Source organism: Musca autumnalis, unplaced genomic scaffold (assembly GCF_047663935.1).
Source record: "Musca autumnalis isolate F117 unplaced genomic scaffold, ASM4766393v1 scaffold_4, whole genome shotgun sequence".
NCBI classification, from domain to species: Eukaryota; Metazoa; Arthropoda; class Insecta; order Diptera; family Muscidae; genus Musca; species Musca autumnalis.
In genome coordinates, this window is record NW_027411977.1 from 94,894,082 (window position 1) to 94,912,884 (window position 18,803).

The window sequence follows — 18,803 nt, forward strand, 5'->3', positions numbered from 1 at the left end:
TCATTGTACCGAATGAGTATCTTTTGGTCTTTGGGTTAATTATGTTTTTTCTTGTTGTATTTTTTTCAGGTCGTTCGTATAACGATTTAAGTCAATATCCAGTCTTCCCATGGATTTTAGCCGACTATACAAGTGATATTTTAGATCTAACAGATCCAAAATCTTTTAGAGATTTATCAAAACCTATAGGAGTGGTAAGTTGCGAATTTTTTAACATATGAGTATACACAGTCTTACATAAGTTTACGTACGCCCATAAATCTCGGGTTTTAGACAAAGTAATGATATTTATGAAATTGCAAGTTCACAGTTTTACTTCTTCTCACTAATAAACAACATTTAATACAACAAAAGTATATTCCATAATATAAATAACGTTACATTTTTATAAAAACCAAAAAATGATACTTACAAAGGTCTACGTACGCCCCAAAGAAATATGGGTATTATCGTACACTTTATGGAATTAGCAGCAAATTTATACATTCTATTGTTTTAGCGAATGTCTCTGAGTGTCTGAGATATATTTTAGAGACAAAAAATAATTGTTGGGTGTTAAATGCCGTTATTTAATGCCAAACTTCTTGTATAGCTCGTTAAATCGGACCTTTGCTGTATTCTTTCCTTTTTATGTATTTAAGTTTGTAAAAGCCAAAATATTATAAGGTATATTATTCACAAGGACAACTTGAAAGCTGCATGGACAATAATTCTATATAAATCATCATCTCATCTGCTTAAGAAAACAACAATGAATTAGATTCATCCCTACAAAAAAATTAAAGCCGTGCAATGTAGAATTTCTTCCAATCATGAGCGATTCTTTTAAAAGGATACCGTGCAACTGCACTTGTACTAGTTATTATACTGCATTTTAGGACGTAAAGTTTTTGCTTGGAGTAGTACCAATGTCTTCTAGAGGGTGATTTTTCTTCGCGAATCTAGTTCTTGTCAGTGGCAGCTTCGCCACTGGTGTGCCTTCGTCAGCGCCGACTTTGTTGATGTTACATATAGATCTCAAGGGGAAAGTTGTAGATCTCCGATACTTTATGTAGGACGATCTTTATGTAATAATAATATAATTGTTCCACAAACATCCCAGGCGGGACAGAGGAGACTTCTCTCATATCAATGAGTGCACCCCGATTCATATTAACTCAATGATATGGGACCTATTGTTTATCGCCGAGTCCGAACGGCGTGTCTAAGACACCACTTTTAGAGAAGTTGTACAAGGCTGAAATACTCAGAAAATGTCGCCAACATTACTAAGGGGTATTTTGCCACCGTTGAAAAGTGTTTGATGTTGACTGGCCGGGGAATCGAACCCACGACCTTCAGCGTGCAAGGCGGGTGTGCATACCATTGCACCACGGTGGAACCCAACGATCTTTATGTAGAATCAATAAAATCGTCACTGGCACGCACAGTAGCGAAGATGACCCGTATAACCCTACACCTTTGCACCTCATATGACCTTTCCCAGTAAAACATCGTGTGATATTGAAAGGCTAGCAATAAGTTACTTCCTTTTAATTTCATTTCAATGCACGCGATAAAACTGTGTATTCTTATACCCATCATCAATGCTGCAGCCGCTCGTCATATATCTGCTGGTCGAATACCCGAAGTAAGACCAAATTTCCCAGCAGAGGCGACGGGATTAGCAAATGAGCGTGAGGAGCTTCGTCGAACCAACCCCGACGACCCCAGAGTCAGGGAGCTGACACTGGAAGTTAGTAGGCTGGTCGCCGAACATAAGGTGTGCAAGTCACTTCAATCGACTGTTTGTCGAGCACCCCGAGAGTGACAGGGCGAAGAGAAGAGTGTTACGTCGCATTAGATCTCTTCCTGCCGAGGATGAACCACCACAGTTTACAATGGATGATGTTGCGAATGCCATCAGAAACGCTAAATCATCCAAAGCGTTGGGCCCTGACGGAATTTCCATTGTAGTGTTGAAACAGCTGGATGAGCCGGGAGTGGAGTATCTCACTAAAGTTCTCAACCTGTCGCTAGCCACCCTTATTGTTCCCGAAGTCTGGAAATGGGCAGGGCGGTCTCGCTACTGAAGCCAGGCAAGGATGCCAGCTAAGGTGAATCGTACAGGCCGATTTCGCTTTTGTCACCTGTAGCGAAGACCCTTGAGGCCTTAGTCCTCCCTAGCATTAGAAATAGCTATCAAGTTGCCGATCATCAGCATGGATTCCGTAAGCAGCACAGCACCACAACAGCGCTGCACGCCATCTCCACACATATTTGTCGAGGACTCATCCAGGAGCGGCCGTGTGATAGAACAGTGATGATGGAGCTTGACTTATCAAAAGCCTTTGATACTGTCAAGCACTCCACGCTGTTCGAGGACATCGAGCAGACAACCCTCCGGCCAAGTTTGAAACGTTGGATAATCAACTATATGTGTGGTCGCCAGTCGTATGTGGAGTTTAGGAACAAAAAATCCAAGCCCCGTAGAGTGAAACAGGGAGTTCCCCAAGGAGGGGTGATATCTCCGGAACTGTTTAACCTCTACCTTTCCTGTATTTCGCCCCCTCCAGATGGCATTACAACAACAACATGCTCATCGATTCAATCACCAATAATGTAAATACACAAGAGATATTCGCTTTGAAATAAAACGTTGGACTTTTCTCCACATAAGTTTTTTTTTTCAAATTCCAACCCCTGAATAATTTCCGAACATTATCAAAATCAATAGGCTTTTTCCTCTGTGGGATCCCCATTAACACCCAAAATTTCGTGACGATCCAATCAAAATTGCGACGTGTAGCGTGATTACAAAAAAAAAATTAAAAAATGGTATTATTACCGACTATTGCGATATCTCCGTTATTTGGCCACCTACGCCAACCTGCTTTACATCATTGTAAAGATGGGATTTTCTACTTTCATAGTTAGACTTTGCTTTTGGAAGGGCCCTAACCAATGCTGTGATATTCGTCATTATTATTAAAATCGCAAAAATGAAATGTTGTGTTCTATTATCTGCTATTGCGATATCTTCGTTGTTTGACCACCTACGACAACCTACGTTACATCGTTGCAAATGTGATATTCTCTACTTTCATTAGCAGGTTTTGCTTTTGAAATAAAACGTTGACTTATTTTGTTGTTGCTTTTGCCCATTCCGACCCCTGAATATTATCCGACCGTCACCAAAATAGGCTTCTTCCCCTCCGGGATTCTCATCAACGCCCAAATTTTAGTGACGATCCGATCAAAATTGCGACCTGTAGCGACCACATAGCCAGATCGCCTCAGCTCGTCGAGACAATCATGTTGGTCTACGACCATTATTTCTCTGCGCTACAAACTTTTTGGGCGAAACCAACTTATAATACCCTCCCCACATAGTGGTGTAGGGTATAATATATGTATATGTATATAGGTTTTTCGAGTTAACCTTCTTTATGAGGATTTATTTGACGTACACACAATGGGATTGACACTTAAAACCCTGTGGCTTTATTAAATTCGTTTATGTATAAACGTACTATAATAATGTGATAGATTTATGTATAGTTGTATTTAAGAAGTCGGTGCTACCAACAACAAATATTCACACAAAACGCAAATTTTATGTGAAAAGTTGCCATAACTAAAAATCGGCATTTTAGGGGTAAAAATCGTCAAATCGTCATTTCTGTTTTTTTTTTGTCAAAAAATCGTCAAAATGCCGATAAATTGGCAAATCTGGCATCACTGAGTGATTGTTGCAAGTTTCCAGTATGCTTCCCTATTATATTTTCATAATCACGATTGTCAATTCCTATTTGGGCATTGAAGTCGCCCATTAGATATCTACGTCTCTTTTGGTACATCTGATAGAGTTTTGTCTCACAAGCTATACATGGCTTTTTTTGTCTGCGAATTCGCCGTCCTCTGTAGGTGCGTACACATGCATTATAGTTATGTTTCTGCCGTTTGCTGCCAGCCTAGCAGTGATGATTTTTTCGGAAACTGGTTTCCATGTCAATAAGGCTTTTTTGCTTTTCTGGAGGGGTAAATTCCAACTCTTTTTATATGTGGGTCCTTTTCATTGGGCATCCCAGAGTACAAAAGAAGTCCGCCATTTTCACCAATTTCTTTCTAACCTCGTTTAAGCCCACAATATCAATTTTTAACCTTGTGCATTCAGCTGTACGTTGACCAAATTTACCATTTTGGAACAAGGTTCTGACATTCCAATGTCCACTACTTATCCTTTTCCGTTTGGCATGTGTCGTCAACTGATTTCCATTATTATTTATTATCTTTGTGAATACTCCAATCTTTAAAAATTTCAGCAGTACAAAGAGGATTATTCTTTGACTGCCTTACCCGGTGGTAGGGCTGCTACCTCTTGGCCTCCTAGCCTGCTATGATACGCTCCGCTTAATACGAGCATAGGTTTATGTAGCCGTCGAATCTAGAACAGACGCTGCAGAGTTGTGGTTTGTTCTTCCGCCGTAGTTGTAGTATATCAATATTACATTCTGCACCGCTGACTTCCCACGTTGCCGATTGTTCTTAGCTTCGGCGTTCACCTTCAACCTTATCGGCAAGGATGGCCCTACTAGTAGCTATGCTACCGCCGGCATCACTATCAGGATCTTCACGCTTGCTGGAACTCCCCATCGAGTTGAAATGACAATCCATCGCGGAGGAATGTGTGTATACCACCGATGAATAGCAATCATCCGCACATGTACACTGAGGTGGCAGCCGCTGGCCGGAACATTGATGCTGTATGGTTCCGGGTCAATTCGATACGAAAGAACCCGCTGCCGTGGGATTGCGTTGGGACTGTTACAACAACAACAACAACCGATGAATAGCTGTGCCTTGCTTTATTTGGGTTTTGTCCACATTTTCCAAAATTAGTACCTTTTATTAACTTCCTATTCCTTTACTGACCGCACTGATCTTTCGATGTTATATGTATTTTTTTTTTTTTTTTGTATATAATTTATAATAGATGTCCCAATTTATTTTTAACTTATTTTTAATACAAACATATGCTTAATATATTCCCTAGATTAATCCGAAAAATGAAGCTGAAACTCGTGCTAAATATGATTCATTTGAAGATCCATCCGGTGCTATACCTAAATTTCATTATGGTACACACTATTCAAATTCGGCTGGTGTCCTGCATTATCTACTGCGTGTGGAACCTTTTACATCATTGCATATTGAATTGCAAAGTGGTCGATTTGATGTGGCCGATCGTCAATTTCATTCTATACCACAGACATGGAAGCTTTTAATGGATAATCCAAATGATGTTAAAGAACTGATACCGGAATTCTTTTATTTTCCTGAATTTTTGAAAAATATGAATAAGTAAGTGATATAGATTAATCTTTACGACATTTTATTTTATATTGTTGTTTTTATTTTTACTTTCATCTATAGATTTGATTTGGGCCATTTACAAATCACCAAAGAAAAGGTTGATGATGTTATACTGCCGCCATGGGCAACAACGCCTGAGGAATTTATAGCCATTCACAGGAGAGCCTTAGAATCGGAGTATGTTAGTCAAAATCTTCATCATTGGATTGATTTGATATTTGGGTAAGTTACTACCGATTCTTATTGTTTCGCGAAAACTACAACAATTCCTATGTTCTTACAGTTATAAACAAAAAGGTCCCAAGGCAGTGGAAGCCTTAAATGTTTTCTATTATTGTTCATATGAAGGAGCTGTAGATTTGGATAAAATCACCAATCCAGTTGAAAGGGAAGCAGTTGAAGGTAATAAATTGTTGTTTTTTTGATGTACTATTCTGACTAACATTAAATCTTCTCTATTCCAATAGGCATGATAAATAATTTCGGCCAAGTGCCTTCACAATTGATGCGGGAGCCTCATCCTCGTCGTCTGTCTCAGGAAGAAACCACGCTAAAACTGTTGCGGGCCGAACTCAAACGTCCCGATATAACACAATTTCTGGACAAGGTTGTGCAATATTATTGTGAAATTTCAACACCCAAAGATCCTATTGTGTATTTAAGTCCACCACGATCACCGCCACGTTCATTCCTTCAGCTAAGCCCCGATACATTGATAAGCATATCGAAATCATGTATATTAGGTTGTAATTCATGGATGGCTTATGATAAGGATCGAGGTTTTCTATTGGAAATTGATGCGACAACAACAAATCTGAAGTAAGTCTTCGATCAATATTATATAATACATTTATTAATGGCTAAAGATACGACTTTTACTCGTATATTTTATAAAAATAATCCCACCGTTTTCTTTTACATCTAGAAATCGTAAACGCATCTTTGGTCCCCTACACCCCTCTCAAACATCACATTCCCAAATGTTTGCCGTCAGCACAGATGGTAAACTTTTGTATGCCGGTGGTATATGGGATAACTCGTTGCGGGTTTATAGTGTACACAAGGGAAAGGTTGTTGCATCTGTTACAAGACATTTGGGTATGTTGAAAAAAATCACAAACAATTATTTAACTCTAAATATCCGTTTTTTAGATATAATCACATGTTTGGCTTTAGACAATTGTGGTTCTTATTTGGTGACCGGTTCACGTGATTGCACCTGTATCATTTGGAGTATACAAAATTCACATTCAAATTCAGGCCCAGCCTCTTCTAATATACCCGTACATGCTCTTACTAGTCAAACAAATTTACAGTCAATTATACAACTGAATACACAAAATAGTTTTTCGCCTAAACCCCTAACTACGTTGTATGGTCATGATGATTCTATATCAAGTGTAGCAATATACACGGAATTGGATATGGTAGTTTCCGGATCATTGGTAAGCAGACATTGTCTATTTTTGATATTTTATGCGTTGTTCCTAATCGATGCTAAACTTTTCTTGCATTTTTTAGGATGGCACTGTTAATGTTTATACCATACAAGATGGACAATTTTTACGCACATTAAAACCAATTGGTTGTACTGAATTTTGTGTACAAATTTCATACGTAACCATATCGTATCATGGTAAGTACATTCATATTTTATCGGTATACATTCGTTACAACGATCTGAAAAGTTGTCCTGTATTCAGTGGAGTTAATATTAAAAGTGAGGTTCATCCTAAGTGGTAATTTTAATATTAACTTTAAATCTGAAAATTTGCTTATTTTGTTCTATAAATTCTAACCAAAAAAAATATATTTGTAATAATGGCCCATAGTCGAACTTCTTACTAATTCTTTGGTTTAAAACAGAGAAAATGCACTATAAATTGAAACGTTTTATTAATTTTATTTAATTTGTAATAATGGCCCATAGTCGAACTTCTTACTAATTCTTCGGTTTAAAACAGAGAAAATGCACTATAAATTGAAACGTTTTATTAAGAAATAACATTTATGTGAACTCTAATGTAATTGAATGTCAACTGAGGGATGATAAAACTAACAACTATAAATCTGATTTCTGTAGCGTTACACAAGGCATCCGATGTATATGTTTCAAATCCCCCGTAGAACTAAAACCACTTTACAAAATGACATTAACTGATACCCGACCCTAAGTTTAATTAGAAAATAGCCTCTTCGAAAAATTTACAACCAAACGATGTTTCTAACATTGGAAGAGTCTAACGTGTAATATTTTCACGAGATGTTAAAGTGAAGAAAAAGTGGTTTAACTCTGGAAGCTTTTGCAAAACGATTTTAAAAAATCGAAATTTCGTATGTATTAGAAATATTTATTGTTTTTGTTAAATATTTATGATATATATTCCTGAAAAGATATATATTCCTGTTGTGAGTATGTTTTCTTCTGGGAGATCTACTAGAAACATGCAGATAACATTGCCACGAATGGGTTCAATAAAACCTTGGCCTTTTCTCCACAGAAGTGTTTGCTCATCCCTCGAATATGATCCGACCACCAGCAAAATAAATAGACTTCTTCCATTCTGGGACCCCATCACCATCCAAAATGTCGTGACGATTCAATCAAAATTGCGATCTGTAGAGTGATTACAAAGTTTGGATGGACAGTAACACATAGCCACATCGACTCAGCTAGTAGAGTGATTCATTGTAATATACATAAAATTAGATCTACGACCTAGTTGCACAAAATGACTTAAGCTTAAATCAAAGAAGTCATTTTAAATAATAAACAATAAATTTAAAGTGTTAATTCTAGTGTACAAACGTTATTTAAGAAAAAATGTAGAGAAAATAGTGCGTGCGTGCGTTCTTGTGTGCATTAGGGTTATGACTTTTTGACATTTTTTCTCAAAACTGATGTCCTGTAGTGAGAATGAATGAACTTTTGCCTATTAATGCCTAAAATAACGTTTAATCCATCTATATATATAAAAATGGTGTAAAAAATGTATAGTAATTCATAAAATGAGAACGGCTAGGCCGATTTCTGTAAAATTTTTTGTCAGTTATTCGTATTTTCGAGGAAAAGGTCTTTACGGAAGAAAATTTTGGAAAATCTCTCTGGAAAAGTCGGAAAATTGGAAAAATCGAAAATTGAGTTTTTGTATGAAATTTTATTCCTTAATAGCGAGACGAAGTTCGCCGGGTCCGCTAGTTTTATTATAAAAAAGGTTCCGCACAAATCACTTTGATTTTTTTTGAAAAAAAAAATGCTATGAAACCAAAAAAAAATTCTCAAAAAATTATTTCCTGTTGCACGAATGAATGGCCTTTCACCTAAAGGGTGTTTTTTTAAGCCCGATAGAACTTGAAATTGTAAAAAATAACACAAAAAATTAAATTGTAATCAAAATTTTTTTTCATTCGAAAGATCAATACGTGACATTAACATTTGAAAATGATTTCGGACATATGGGCACCGCGGCTGTTCTTCACGAAGTGCATTCTGGACGTCCAATTTTTGGCCACTTTTTCGAGCACTGCTGGCCGTATGTCACGAATAACACGAACAATGCCGGCCTCCAAGGCATCAATTGTTGCTGGTTTATCAGCATAAACCAGTGACTTCACGTAGCCCCACAGGAAATAATCGAGAGGTGTCAAATCGCACGACCTTGGAGGCCAATTGACAGGTCCACTTCTCGAAATCAACTTATCGCCAAATTTTTATTTCAATAAGTCGATGGTTGCGTTCACCGTATGGCACGTAGCGCCATCCTGTTGAAACCACATCTCCTCCGGATCAATGTCATCCATATTTTCAAACAAAAAATCATTGATCATGGTGCGGTAACGATCTCCATTGACCGTAACGCGAGCTCCGGCCTCATTTTTGAAGAAATAAGGTCCGATGATGCCACCAGCGTGAAAACCGCACCATACGGTGCATTTTTCTGGATGTAATGGAGTCTGTAGGGTCTCTTGTGGATTGGTCTCACTCCATATGCGGCAATTTTGCTTATTAACAAACCCGTTAAGCCAAAAATGCGCCTCATCGCTGAACACAATTTTGCGACTATAAGTTGCGCGAATCGACGACTGATTTTCAAAGTAAATTTGGATAATTTCGTAGCGTTGTTCAAGCGTGAGTCTATTCATGATGATTTGTCAGAGTATACTGAAACAAATAAAAAAAAAGTTTCATCAAAATTTAATTTTTTGTGTTACTTTTTACAATTTAAAGTTCTATCTAGCTTAAAAAACACCCTTTATTAATAACTAAAACAAATTTTATTCCATTTAAATGTTAAAAAAGGTCACGCACAAACCACTTTCAATTTATGGTAACATGGGGCGCCTTCGCCACGTTTTTGTTCAAAATGTTCTCATACCGACACCGTTAAAGTTTTTTCAAATATTATTTTTGGTACAAATATTAGCGTATCTTGACTATAAGTTTTGATATATAAGTGGTTATAATTTTGTTTTTAAAATATTATTTTTGTGAATTTACAAAATGTCTAAAAAGTGGCGAAGCCTCCCCACCCATGGGGCAGCTTCGCCATCGAAATTAAACATTTTCCAACGGACTCTAAAACTGTAATTTACCATACTTTTTCCTTAAATATCAATATTATGCGAAAAAGGAACATGCTTTCTATTGAATAATCAAAAATGATTCTAAAATTTACAAATAGTTACCGATTCTAGCGGTTAATTGAAATAGGTTCCTTGAATTTAGGTACAAAAATCATAATTTAACCAAAACAAGATACGTTTATGATACTATTTGATTTTAACTTCACATTATAGTGTGGTATCTCTATGGCATAAAGAATTGATGTTAAACATGACAAAATTCTGACATTAACCCACCACACCCCTATCATGGCGTAGGCGCCCCACCCCCAACATATCTCATAATATGAATATATTGACAATTGTTATTGTTTTTTTCATGCAAATTATTGGGATTTCTATTCTTCAGTAGTTGTCTTCTAACGGTATAAAATATGTTTTTGATATCACAAAAGGTAAAGAAGATATCACAAAAAACATTTACCATAATTATTTTTCCCAATACCCTCAAAACACAAAACCGCGTGCTTCCGCTATCATACTTATGATACAACTGCCAACTTTTGGGAGATGATAGATCTTCATTAAACTCACAATTTTGCGTTTAACGGATTTTTTCTAGCACTTGTATTTTGCGAGAAAATCGGCGATGGCGTACCCGCCCCAGTGGCGAAGGCGCCCCATGTTACCATATATGATATATGGAATAAAGTTATGTACGTATGATATAAAATGATATATACATACATACGTTATGATATGGCGATAAAATTGGTGAGAAACAAAAGCTTATGTCATTTTGGTTATGTCGTGTCGTTATAAAGTTTTTTTGAGCCTTATATATGCCTAAAATTAGTGAGAAATAAACGGCTATGTCATCTTGGTTTTGTTGCGTGCCCCTATACCTTGATTTTAGATAAATATGTGCTATCACAGTGACTTCAAACATTTTTCCAAAATTCTGAAAAATAAAAACTTTAAAAGCTTTTTGTGCGGAAGTTTTTTTTATCGAATCACTTTATTACTAAGATTTTATGTAATCTTAGGTAAAAACTCATCAAAATATCATACAGGGATACGAGGTTGTAAAAAGTCATAACCCTAGTGTGCATTCGTTGATATCTCACCAACGACTGACCGCAAGAGAATAACTGAAGACACGAACTGATCTACGAATAATATCCTTATTACCTTTTAAAAAACATCGTTTCTGTTGGTTATAAGTTTTCTCATCATAACTCTATTCCAGAACCTGCAAGAATCTACTATTTTTAGATTTTTAATACAAAATTATAACGAAAAATATTGTTAACATTTCAAAAAATAGTAGAATCCTGCAAGCTCTTGTACAGACCAATAGACATTAATGTATTTTTTATTTTATACGATCAAAAATGCGCCTCATCGAAATAACGGTTTTAGACCCCAAGTACGTTTGGACGAAAATCGTTTCAGACACTTTGTAGTCGATTTAGCCATTGTCTGTGCGTCTGTCTGGCTAGCTAGCTAGCGCGCACGATAACTCTCGAACGCATCAACCCATTCGAACCAAATTTTGGGTATCGTAATATTTTGTCAAAACTTTGTTTATGTTAGAAGATGGGCAATTTCGGTCCACCCCATCCGATACCTCCCCCACAAAAGTTCAAAATTTTTCTGTAAAATGGCGTGAACGATAGCTCTCGAAGGGAGCAAACTTTGCACATCGGATTATTCATTCATGATATACATATGTATATCGGGCTTGAATATGGACTCCTTCGGGTACCTCCCACACAAAATTCGGATATAGTGAAGTTTAAGAGCTCCTCTTTTTTAAATTTTTCAGTAGGTTGTCCTTGCGGCTCCCTTTACGACGGTACAATTTTTTTCTTACGCAAGTCCATACTTCCTGAAATATTGGCCTAAAAGCTCCAAGAAACCCTGACGGCAAATCCGCAAGATAATTCTCGCAGGGAGTTTCTGATTCTGCAGACTTTTCACATCGTATTATTTCTTCCAGTCATGTATAAGGTTAGAATATGAACTATGTCGGTCCACTCCTTCTGGTACCTCCCACACAAAATTCGGAAAAAGTGAATTTTAACAGCTCCTTTCGAATCGTTTTGATTCTTTTTTCATCGGCATCCTTTACAACGCACGATGGGGCCAATGGTAGATTTTTGAGGCAAAAAGTCTTTTTTCAAGTCAGTGATTGAAATCAAATAATAACGGAATTATATTCTTAGCACTTTCAAACCTCCAAAGCCAAAAAGTTACAAACTGGCAACGGCCCCCGGCGACAGGCTAAGCTGCCAAAGATGTAATAATTTTCATTCCGTTTATTTCTGATATTCAGTCGTAATTAAATAATTAAAGTATTTTGGCGGCAAAACCTGATCTGTTGATATTATATATTTTTTAAAAATGGAAAATACAGGTAATAGTATGTGAATTAAGATTATTATTAAAAATGTAAATGTAATATTAGATGTGGTCAATAATTTGCTGTGTCAGTAATTGATGTTTTTTGATGTAGTCTGTGGTATCGTCCATGTTTTCTTTGGAGTAGAACTTTCGGTATCGGGGTGTATTCTCGTAAAAATATGTATCTGGTGAAAGGTGACAATGCCGGCTAACAGATTTTGAAAAGAAATTTTGCGTATACTTGCGATTAAAAAAATTATCAATTTCCAGTTTTCGTAAAACTTAAAAATTTGGATATTTTTAATTTTTGGTTGGAAAATCAGCGAAAACCTAAACACGTTATAGACTGGATTTCTGCGAAATTTAATAGAGGTGTCAAAGACAACTTCGTGACGGGAGTTAAAAAATAGGTTTATAACATTTGTGTACGCCTTAACCAAAAATTGATAAAAGATTGGAGGTCAAAAAATCGTGCTAGCTAGCGACACAGTATTTACGCTAGAACAAGGTAATGGTATATAGAAGAGAAGGCGCCCTAATGTGGATTATAGTGAAGGAAGAAAACTTGCTTCGGAAGTCTCCTATGAACAAGGCAACAATAAAAATCTCTTGATTCATGCCGCCTCTGTTTCTGCCAATTTGCCAAAAGAAAAATATACAAACTATATTCTCAAGGAAGTTCGGTATCAACCAACTAAAATGAGAAAACAATTAACTTTGACAGAGAAAATTTCTGAACGATACATCCAAATCTGAACCGATTTCAATATGAAGTCTCAATAATGTTTTCTAGATTCCATCATACACTTTAAATTTCATCACAATTGGACATATATAGCGTGATTGCTGCACGAAATACCTAAAATCGGTTGAAGTATATATGGGATTCCGTCACACAATTTAAGTTTAATCGAAACTGGACAAAATTTGCGTGTTTGTTGCACCAAATACCTCCAATCGGGCGAAAAAATATATGGGAGCTATATCCAAATCTGAACCCATTTCAATATAATTTGGCAAACATATTTCTAGACCGAATCCCATCACACGTTTCAAATTTCATCGAAATTGGACAGAAATTGGGTGTTTGTTGCACCAAATACCTCAAATCGGGCGAAAATATATATGGGAGCTATATACAAATCTGAACCGATTTCAAAATAACTTGGCAAACTTATTTCCAGTCCGAATTCCGCCACATATTCCAAATATCATCATATTTGGACAGAATTCTCGTGTTTGGTCCATCAATTACTCGAAATCGGGCGAACATATATATGAGAGCTATATCTATATATGAACCGATATCAACCAAATTTGGCAGATTAGTTTCTAGGCCGATTATAAACATCTGCACGAAATTTTGAAGGTCTAGCTTGCCTCTGTGATTTTTTGCCTCAAAAACCTGTCATCGGAACCATCGTGCAACGGTACAATTGTTTCCGGAGTAAGTCAATACTACCTGAGATAATGGCCCAAAAGCTCCAAAAACCTGCTCTAAAACTTTTTCAAAAATTTCTTCCAAACATAGTTTAACCTAATTTAATATTTCGAGTACTTTATGAAGAAGTTTGTCAATGATTTGGTATAGCCTCACATTACAATACCTACAGATTTGAAAGCAAACTCATGATACAAAATCAATATATTTTATATGTATAAGCATAATTATTGTGATTGGTTTGTTGTTTTGTCAGTGACTGAGGGTATATCTCCGTCAGCACAGTTGATTGATACATTGTTACTTGTTTTTATTTATTTATTTTTTAATAGTGGTTATTTACCATATTCTGACACCGCGGCGTGATAGAAGACTAAAAAATTAAAACACGTTTTCCGCTATTTTTCCCTATCTCGTCAACTTTATTTGAGGCTTTGATGTCAAATATTTGAGGCTTTTATGTCATCAGGGATCATTTTGTCAGAATCATATCTTCCTAAAAGAGAACAAAACTTGTGAACACATAAAACCCATCAAACTTCGTCTTCAAAGTCAAATTTCTACAAATTTTTTTCTCGGGTTTTTACTAATATCAAACCGATCAAAATCGTAGCATGCAACCAGGTACAAAAATATGCCTTAGGTCTCAATAAACAACTTTCTAGAACATACGAACTGTCTACGAATGGTTCTCAAAAGTAAAAATAACAATATAAATGCGATTTTTATCATTTTTTTTCTCTGTTTCTGGTCCATAGAAACTAAACCGTTAGAAAATCCTAGCTTTGATATCCCAGCTGTTTCTGAAACGGCTTGTTCCTGAGATTTTAGACACAGCGGTTTCTATTCCGGGCTACAACTTCGTACGTAGTGATCGCCAGACACTACAAGAGGTGGTGGTGTTGGAATATACCTATCTATGAATCTTCAGTTTAAGTTTGTTTTTAAAACGTCAGTTCGACATTGCCAATCACTGTTCTTAGAATTACAGTTTGGACATATAAAAATCCTTTTTGGCAAATAAATAGCCTTCAAGTGATATTGATTTGTTCGAAAGCCTCCATTGTGACATTCTTGCAGAATACAACAACATTGTAATTTTTGGTGATTTTAACAGCAATATGTTTGACCCTGCTAAAGCGACTCTGATTCGTGGACTTTGCACCCGCTTAAATTTGACAATTGTCCATAACTCTAGGCCTACTCATTTTAACATCGGTAGCGGTTCAACATCCTTAATTGACTTTATTTTAACCAGTGATTCTTCCATTATAGTTTATACTGGCCAAATTCAATGCATTAATTTTTGGATCACTTTTATTAAGATTTAGGAGTTCTCCGGATTATATTGAATATAGAGACCTCGAAAATATTGACTGGAGTGGTTTATGGTCCTTCCTTGCCTCCTTCGATCCTAATTTGGTTTTTAGAAGTGTAGGTGTGGATGCTAAATGTGCCTGCATTAGTTCTCTTTTAAATTCTCTATTTTCATTTGTTCCAGTTGTTAGGAAGAAGATTAAATATTCAGTTGATCCCTGGATGATGTCAAGGGATGTTAGATTTGCTATATCTGTAAGGGATTTAGCCTTTTCGTCTTTCCAAAATGTTCAATCGCATGAGAATTGGCGTATCTATTGTAAATATCGCAATAGAGCAAAATCGGCCATTCGCAGAGGAAGAAGACTTCACTATTCCAGACTTTTTAGTGGATTAGATTCTCGTAGGTTATGGAAAGTACTTAAAGGTTCCGAATGTGTTGGAAATGATCACGATAATGTAGATATTGATGTCGATAGCATAAATAACTTTTTCTGCAGTACTTCTATGAGCATATATACTTCGTCTCCTAATATAAATGATTTTCCAGATTCAGATTCATCTTTCTCTTTTCGTTATGTAGACGAATTGGAACTTGTAGAGGCTTTACGTGAAGTTAAGTCCAGATCAGTAGGTGTTGATGGGATTCCTATTACATTTATTAAGAAAGTGTTTCCATACATGTGTTCTGGTATCATTAGATTTAGTTCTATTGACCATTACCAACTTGTATGGAAACTTAAATATTACTTTGATTTTTCCAAATCTGCCTGTAGGCTAATTCTTTCGTTGTCAATTTGTTATATTAAATGATGTTATGTCAAATACATATCCCTTATTCTCAGGTATACCTCAAGGTTCTGTCCTTGGTCCACTTCTTTTCATTTTATATGTAAACGATCTACCGCTTCACGCTAACTCTTCAAGGTGCTCAACATACTTATTTGCTGATGACATTTTCATGCTTTTCAATGGTTGTCGTGAATCCCCTAAAGCGCTTGAGAATGACATAAACATGTATCTTAATCGCTTTGTTGGCTGGGCAACCAGAAATTCTTTAAAAGTTAATCCGCCAAAAACTAAGGCTTTAGATTTTCGATTAAACAATCGACTATCACAATCATTAAATATATTTATAGACCAAGCCAGAATCGAGTTTGTACAACAGCACAGGTGTCTGGGTGTTATAATAGATTGTGAACTTTCCTTTAAAAATCATATTGATGCACTGACTGGGAAAATATATGCTACCTTACGTCGGATTTACTCTACGAACTTGTACTTAACTCAACATGTAAAACAAACACTGGCAAACTCTCTTTTGATGTCACAAGTTTTGTACGGTCTTGAGGTGTTTTCTGGGACTATAGGATTGCATTTCGATAAGCTAAATCGGATTGTGAATACAATCGCACGCTTTGTATATAATCTCCGACGAGATAGTCGTATATCAGCAGATGTTACGCGATTTCTAGGGTGTTCATTTGATAAGTTCATTAACTATCGCTGCTTAATCTTGTTCCATAATATTATCAAACATAATTCTCCATATTCATTAAGGATGTTATTTTCTTTTATACATTCATTAAGGAACCCTCAGATTTATATTCCCAGAATAGTTAAAGATATTTTTGCAAGATCGTATTTGGTTCGAGTTGCGAGAAGTTGGAATGTACTTCCTCTTGAACTACGTGTTTTTTCTCATAGCAATAATGTTTTTCGTTTGAAAGTTCTTCAATTTTTTCAAAGACCTGATAGTTATCGCTAATTGTATAGAGAGTTGCCGCTTATTGGACATTCTTATATCATAGTATTTATATAAATACATATTTTTTACGGCTGGGGAGCCGCACTTGTTTTTTTTTTTCATTTTTGAAGAATTAAAAGTAATTAAATATATTTAAATTTTAGTAATAATTATGAGTATTGTAAATACATTAAACTCAGGATATATTATTTGTTGTTAATTGATACATTTATTGGCCTTTTGGCTTTGTATCACAAATGAATTTTTGAAATAAAAAATAAAAAAAAAATCAAGAAAGCAATAAACTACAATAATATTTCAAAGATATTAGTAAACAACTTTCCGGAACTTGCAAACTGTCTGGGAAAGATTCTTAAAGGTCAAATAGCAAAAACAAAACTTTATGAAATATTCAAGAATACAACCAACTACAAAAATGTTCTTAAGATCTCAATAAACAACTTTTTGGAACATATGAGTTTTCTACGAACGGTTCTTGAAGCTCACAATTCGATTATTTTTGCCAATTTCTTCCGGTCCAGGTCTTGCAGTATACAGACAATTTGTGTTCCTTATGACACAAGCCATAACTTTCTCTCGGAGAGAAAATCTACATTTAAACTGTTTGCAAGATACCAGACTCACAAAATTATTCCTTTCGACATCAAGGTCAAGAATTTGGGCGCCCATAACAACGAAAATTGAAGAGGTAGTGAAAAACGGCGAGACACGTGTCTTTTCTTTTTTGGTCTTCTATAATGCTGTGATGTCAGAATATGGTTAATAATTTTCGTTTGCTCCACAGTGTTAATACATTGACATCAAAATCACATTTAATAACTGTTGCAAAATGTGTGACCACATAGATTTGAAGCATGTAAAAATAGATAAATGATGAAATTACGATGTATGCCTCAAAGTATGCTCTATTTTCTTAGATATTAACATGTAATATTTTATATGTCATGCTATAAAATATGTTTTTCTTTGATCTGTAAAGTATGATAGATATTTACAACACAACGTCTTAACTGTTTGTTAGACAACATAATGTGTTGTTGGCGAGACATTTCCTCCTGGACTTCCATCTGCCTAGTCACTCAAAGCACCACATAGTGGTACAGGATCCACCTGCACGACACATCCGGAAGGACATCAGGCGCTTCCGTTCGAACATCCAAGACTTAATTCCAACTGACGTCAACCGACTGTCAATAACGCAATGCCTGAAACAGCTGCACACCAGAGCGGTTAATGAAGCCGTCAACGGGTACAGCCCTAACAATGTCCTAAATCAAAATCCTCCAGCAATATCCGACAGCGAACAGCAGCTGCCCAGATCCATCAGAACACCTTAGCCCAGCTCAGTAGTGGGATTCTCTAACGCATTTTTTGGTTACCGACAATAATCGGTAAAATTAAAATGCTTATAATTTCGGAAATTAACGAATTTTGTCGGTAAGTTAGCAACCAAAATAAAGTAGTCGCTAAGTCCTACCGATATCAACAATGTTGCCAACTTTTATTCCTATTATTCATTCATAATTTTGCGTTTTTATTTTACCGATTTTTGTCGGTAGCCAAAAAATGCGTTAGAGAATTCCACTACAGATCTGCTGCTAGCGAGCGAGAATTGTACCCGATACACTAGACCAGTTTCCAAAATTATCGCCATAGCCCGCATAATACGCCGCACTTATTTTCTTGTCCCATGTTTTAGTATTGCCGCCTATATAACTGTATCAAGCAATTTTTTTACCCTCCACCATAGTATGGAGGGTATATTAAGTTTGTTTTTCTGTTTGTAACACATCGAACTAATCATTTGCGACCCTATATGCTCCTGATCAGGATAAAATTCTAAGACGATCTAGCCATGTCCGTCTGTCTGTTGTAATCACTCTTGCGTCTGCAATAATTGAGATAGAACGCTAAAATTTCGCACACGAGTGTCTTTTTTCAGGCAGGTCAAGT

At 36.1% G+C, this 18,803-nt stretch overlaps 1 protein-coding gene across 2 annotated transcripts in view; it reads left to right on the forward strand.

The window, feature by feature from the left end:
• LOC141404051 (neurobeachin-like protein 1) overlaps nt 1-18,803 on the forward strand; it is a 285,955-nt gene that overhangs the window by 236,909 nt on the left and 30,243 nt on the right. For both annotated transcript variants that reach the window (XM_073987297.1, XM_073987298.1), the window contains 8 exons: nt 70-194; nt 5,036-5,343; nt 5,416-5,577; nt 5,639-5,757; nt 5,823-6,174; nt 6,281-6,453; nt 6,508-6,800; nt 6,877-6,991. In XM_073987297.1, coding sequence (XP_073843398.1) covers nt 70-194; nt 5,036-5,343; nt 5,416-5,577; nt 5,639-5,757; nt 5,823-6,174; nt 6,281-6,453; nt 6,508-6,800; nt 6,877-6,991 — 1,647 coding nt within the window. The remainder of the gene's footprint in view (nt 1-69; nt 195-5,035; nt 5,344-5,415; nt 5,578-5,638; nt 5,758-5,822; nt 6,175-6,280; nt 6,454-6,507; nt 6,801-6,876; nt 6,992-18,803) is intronic.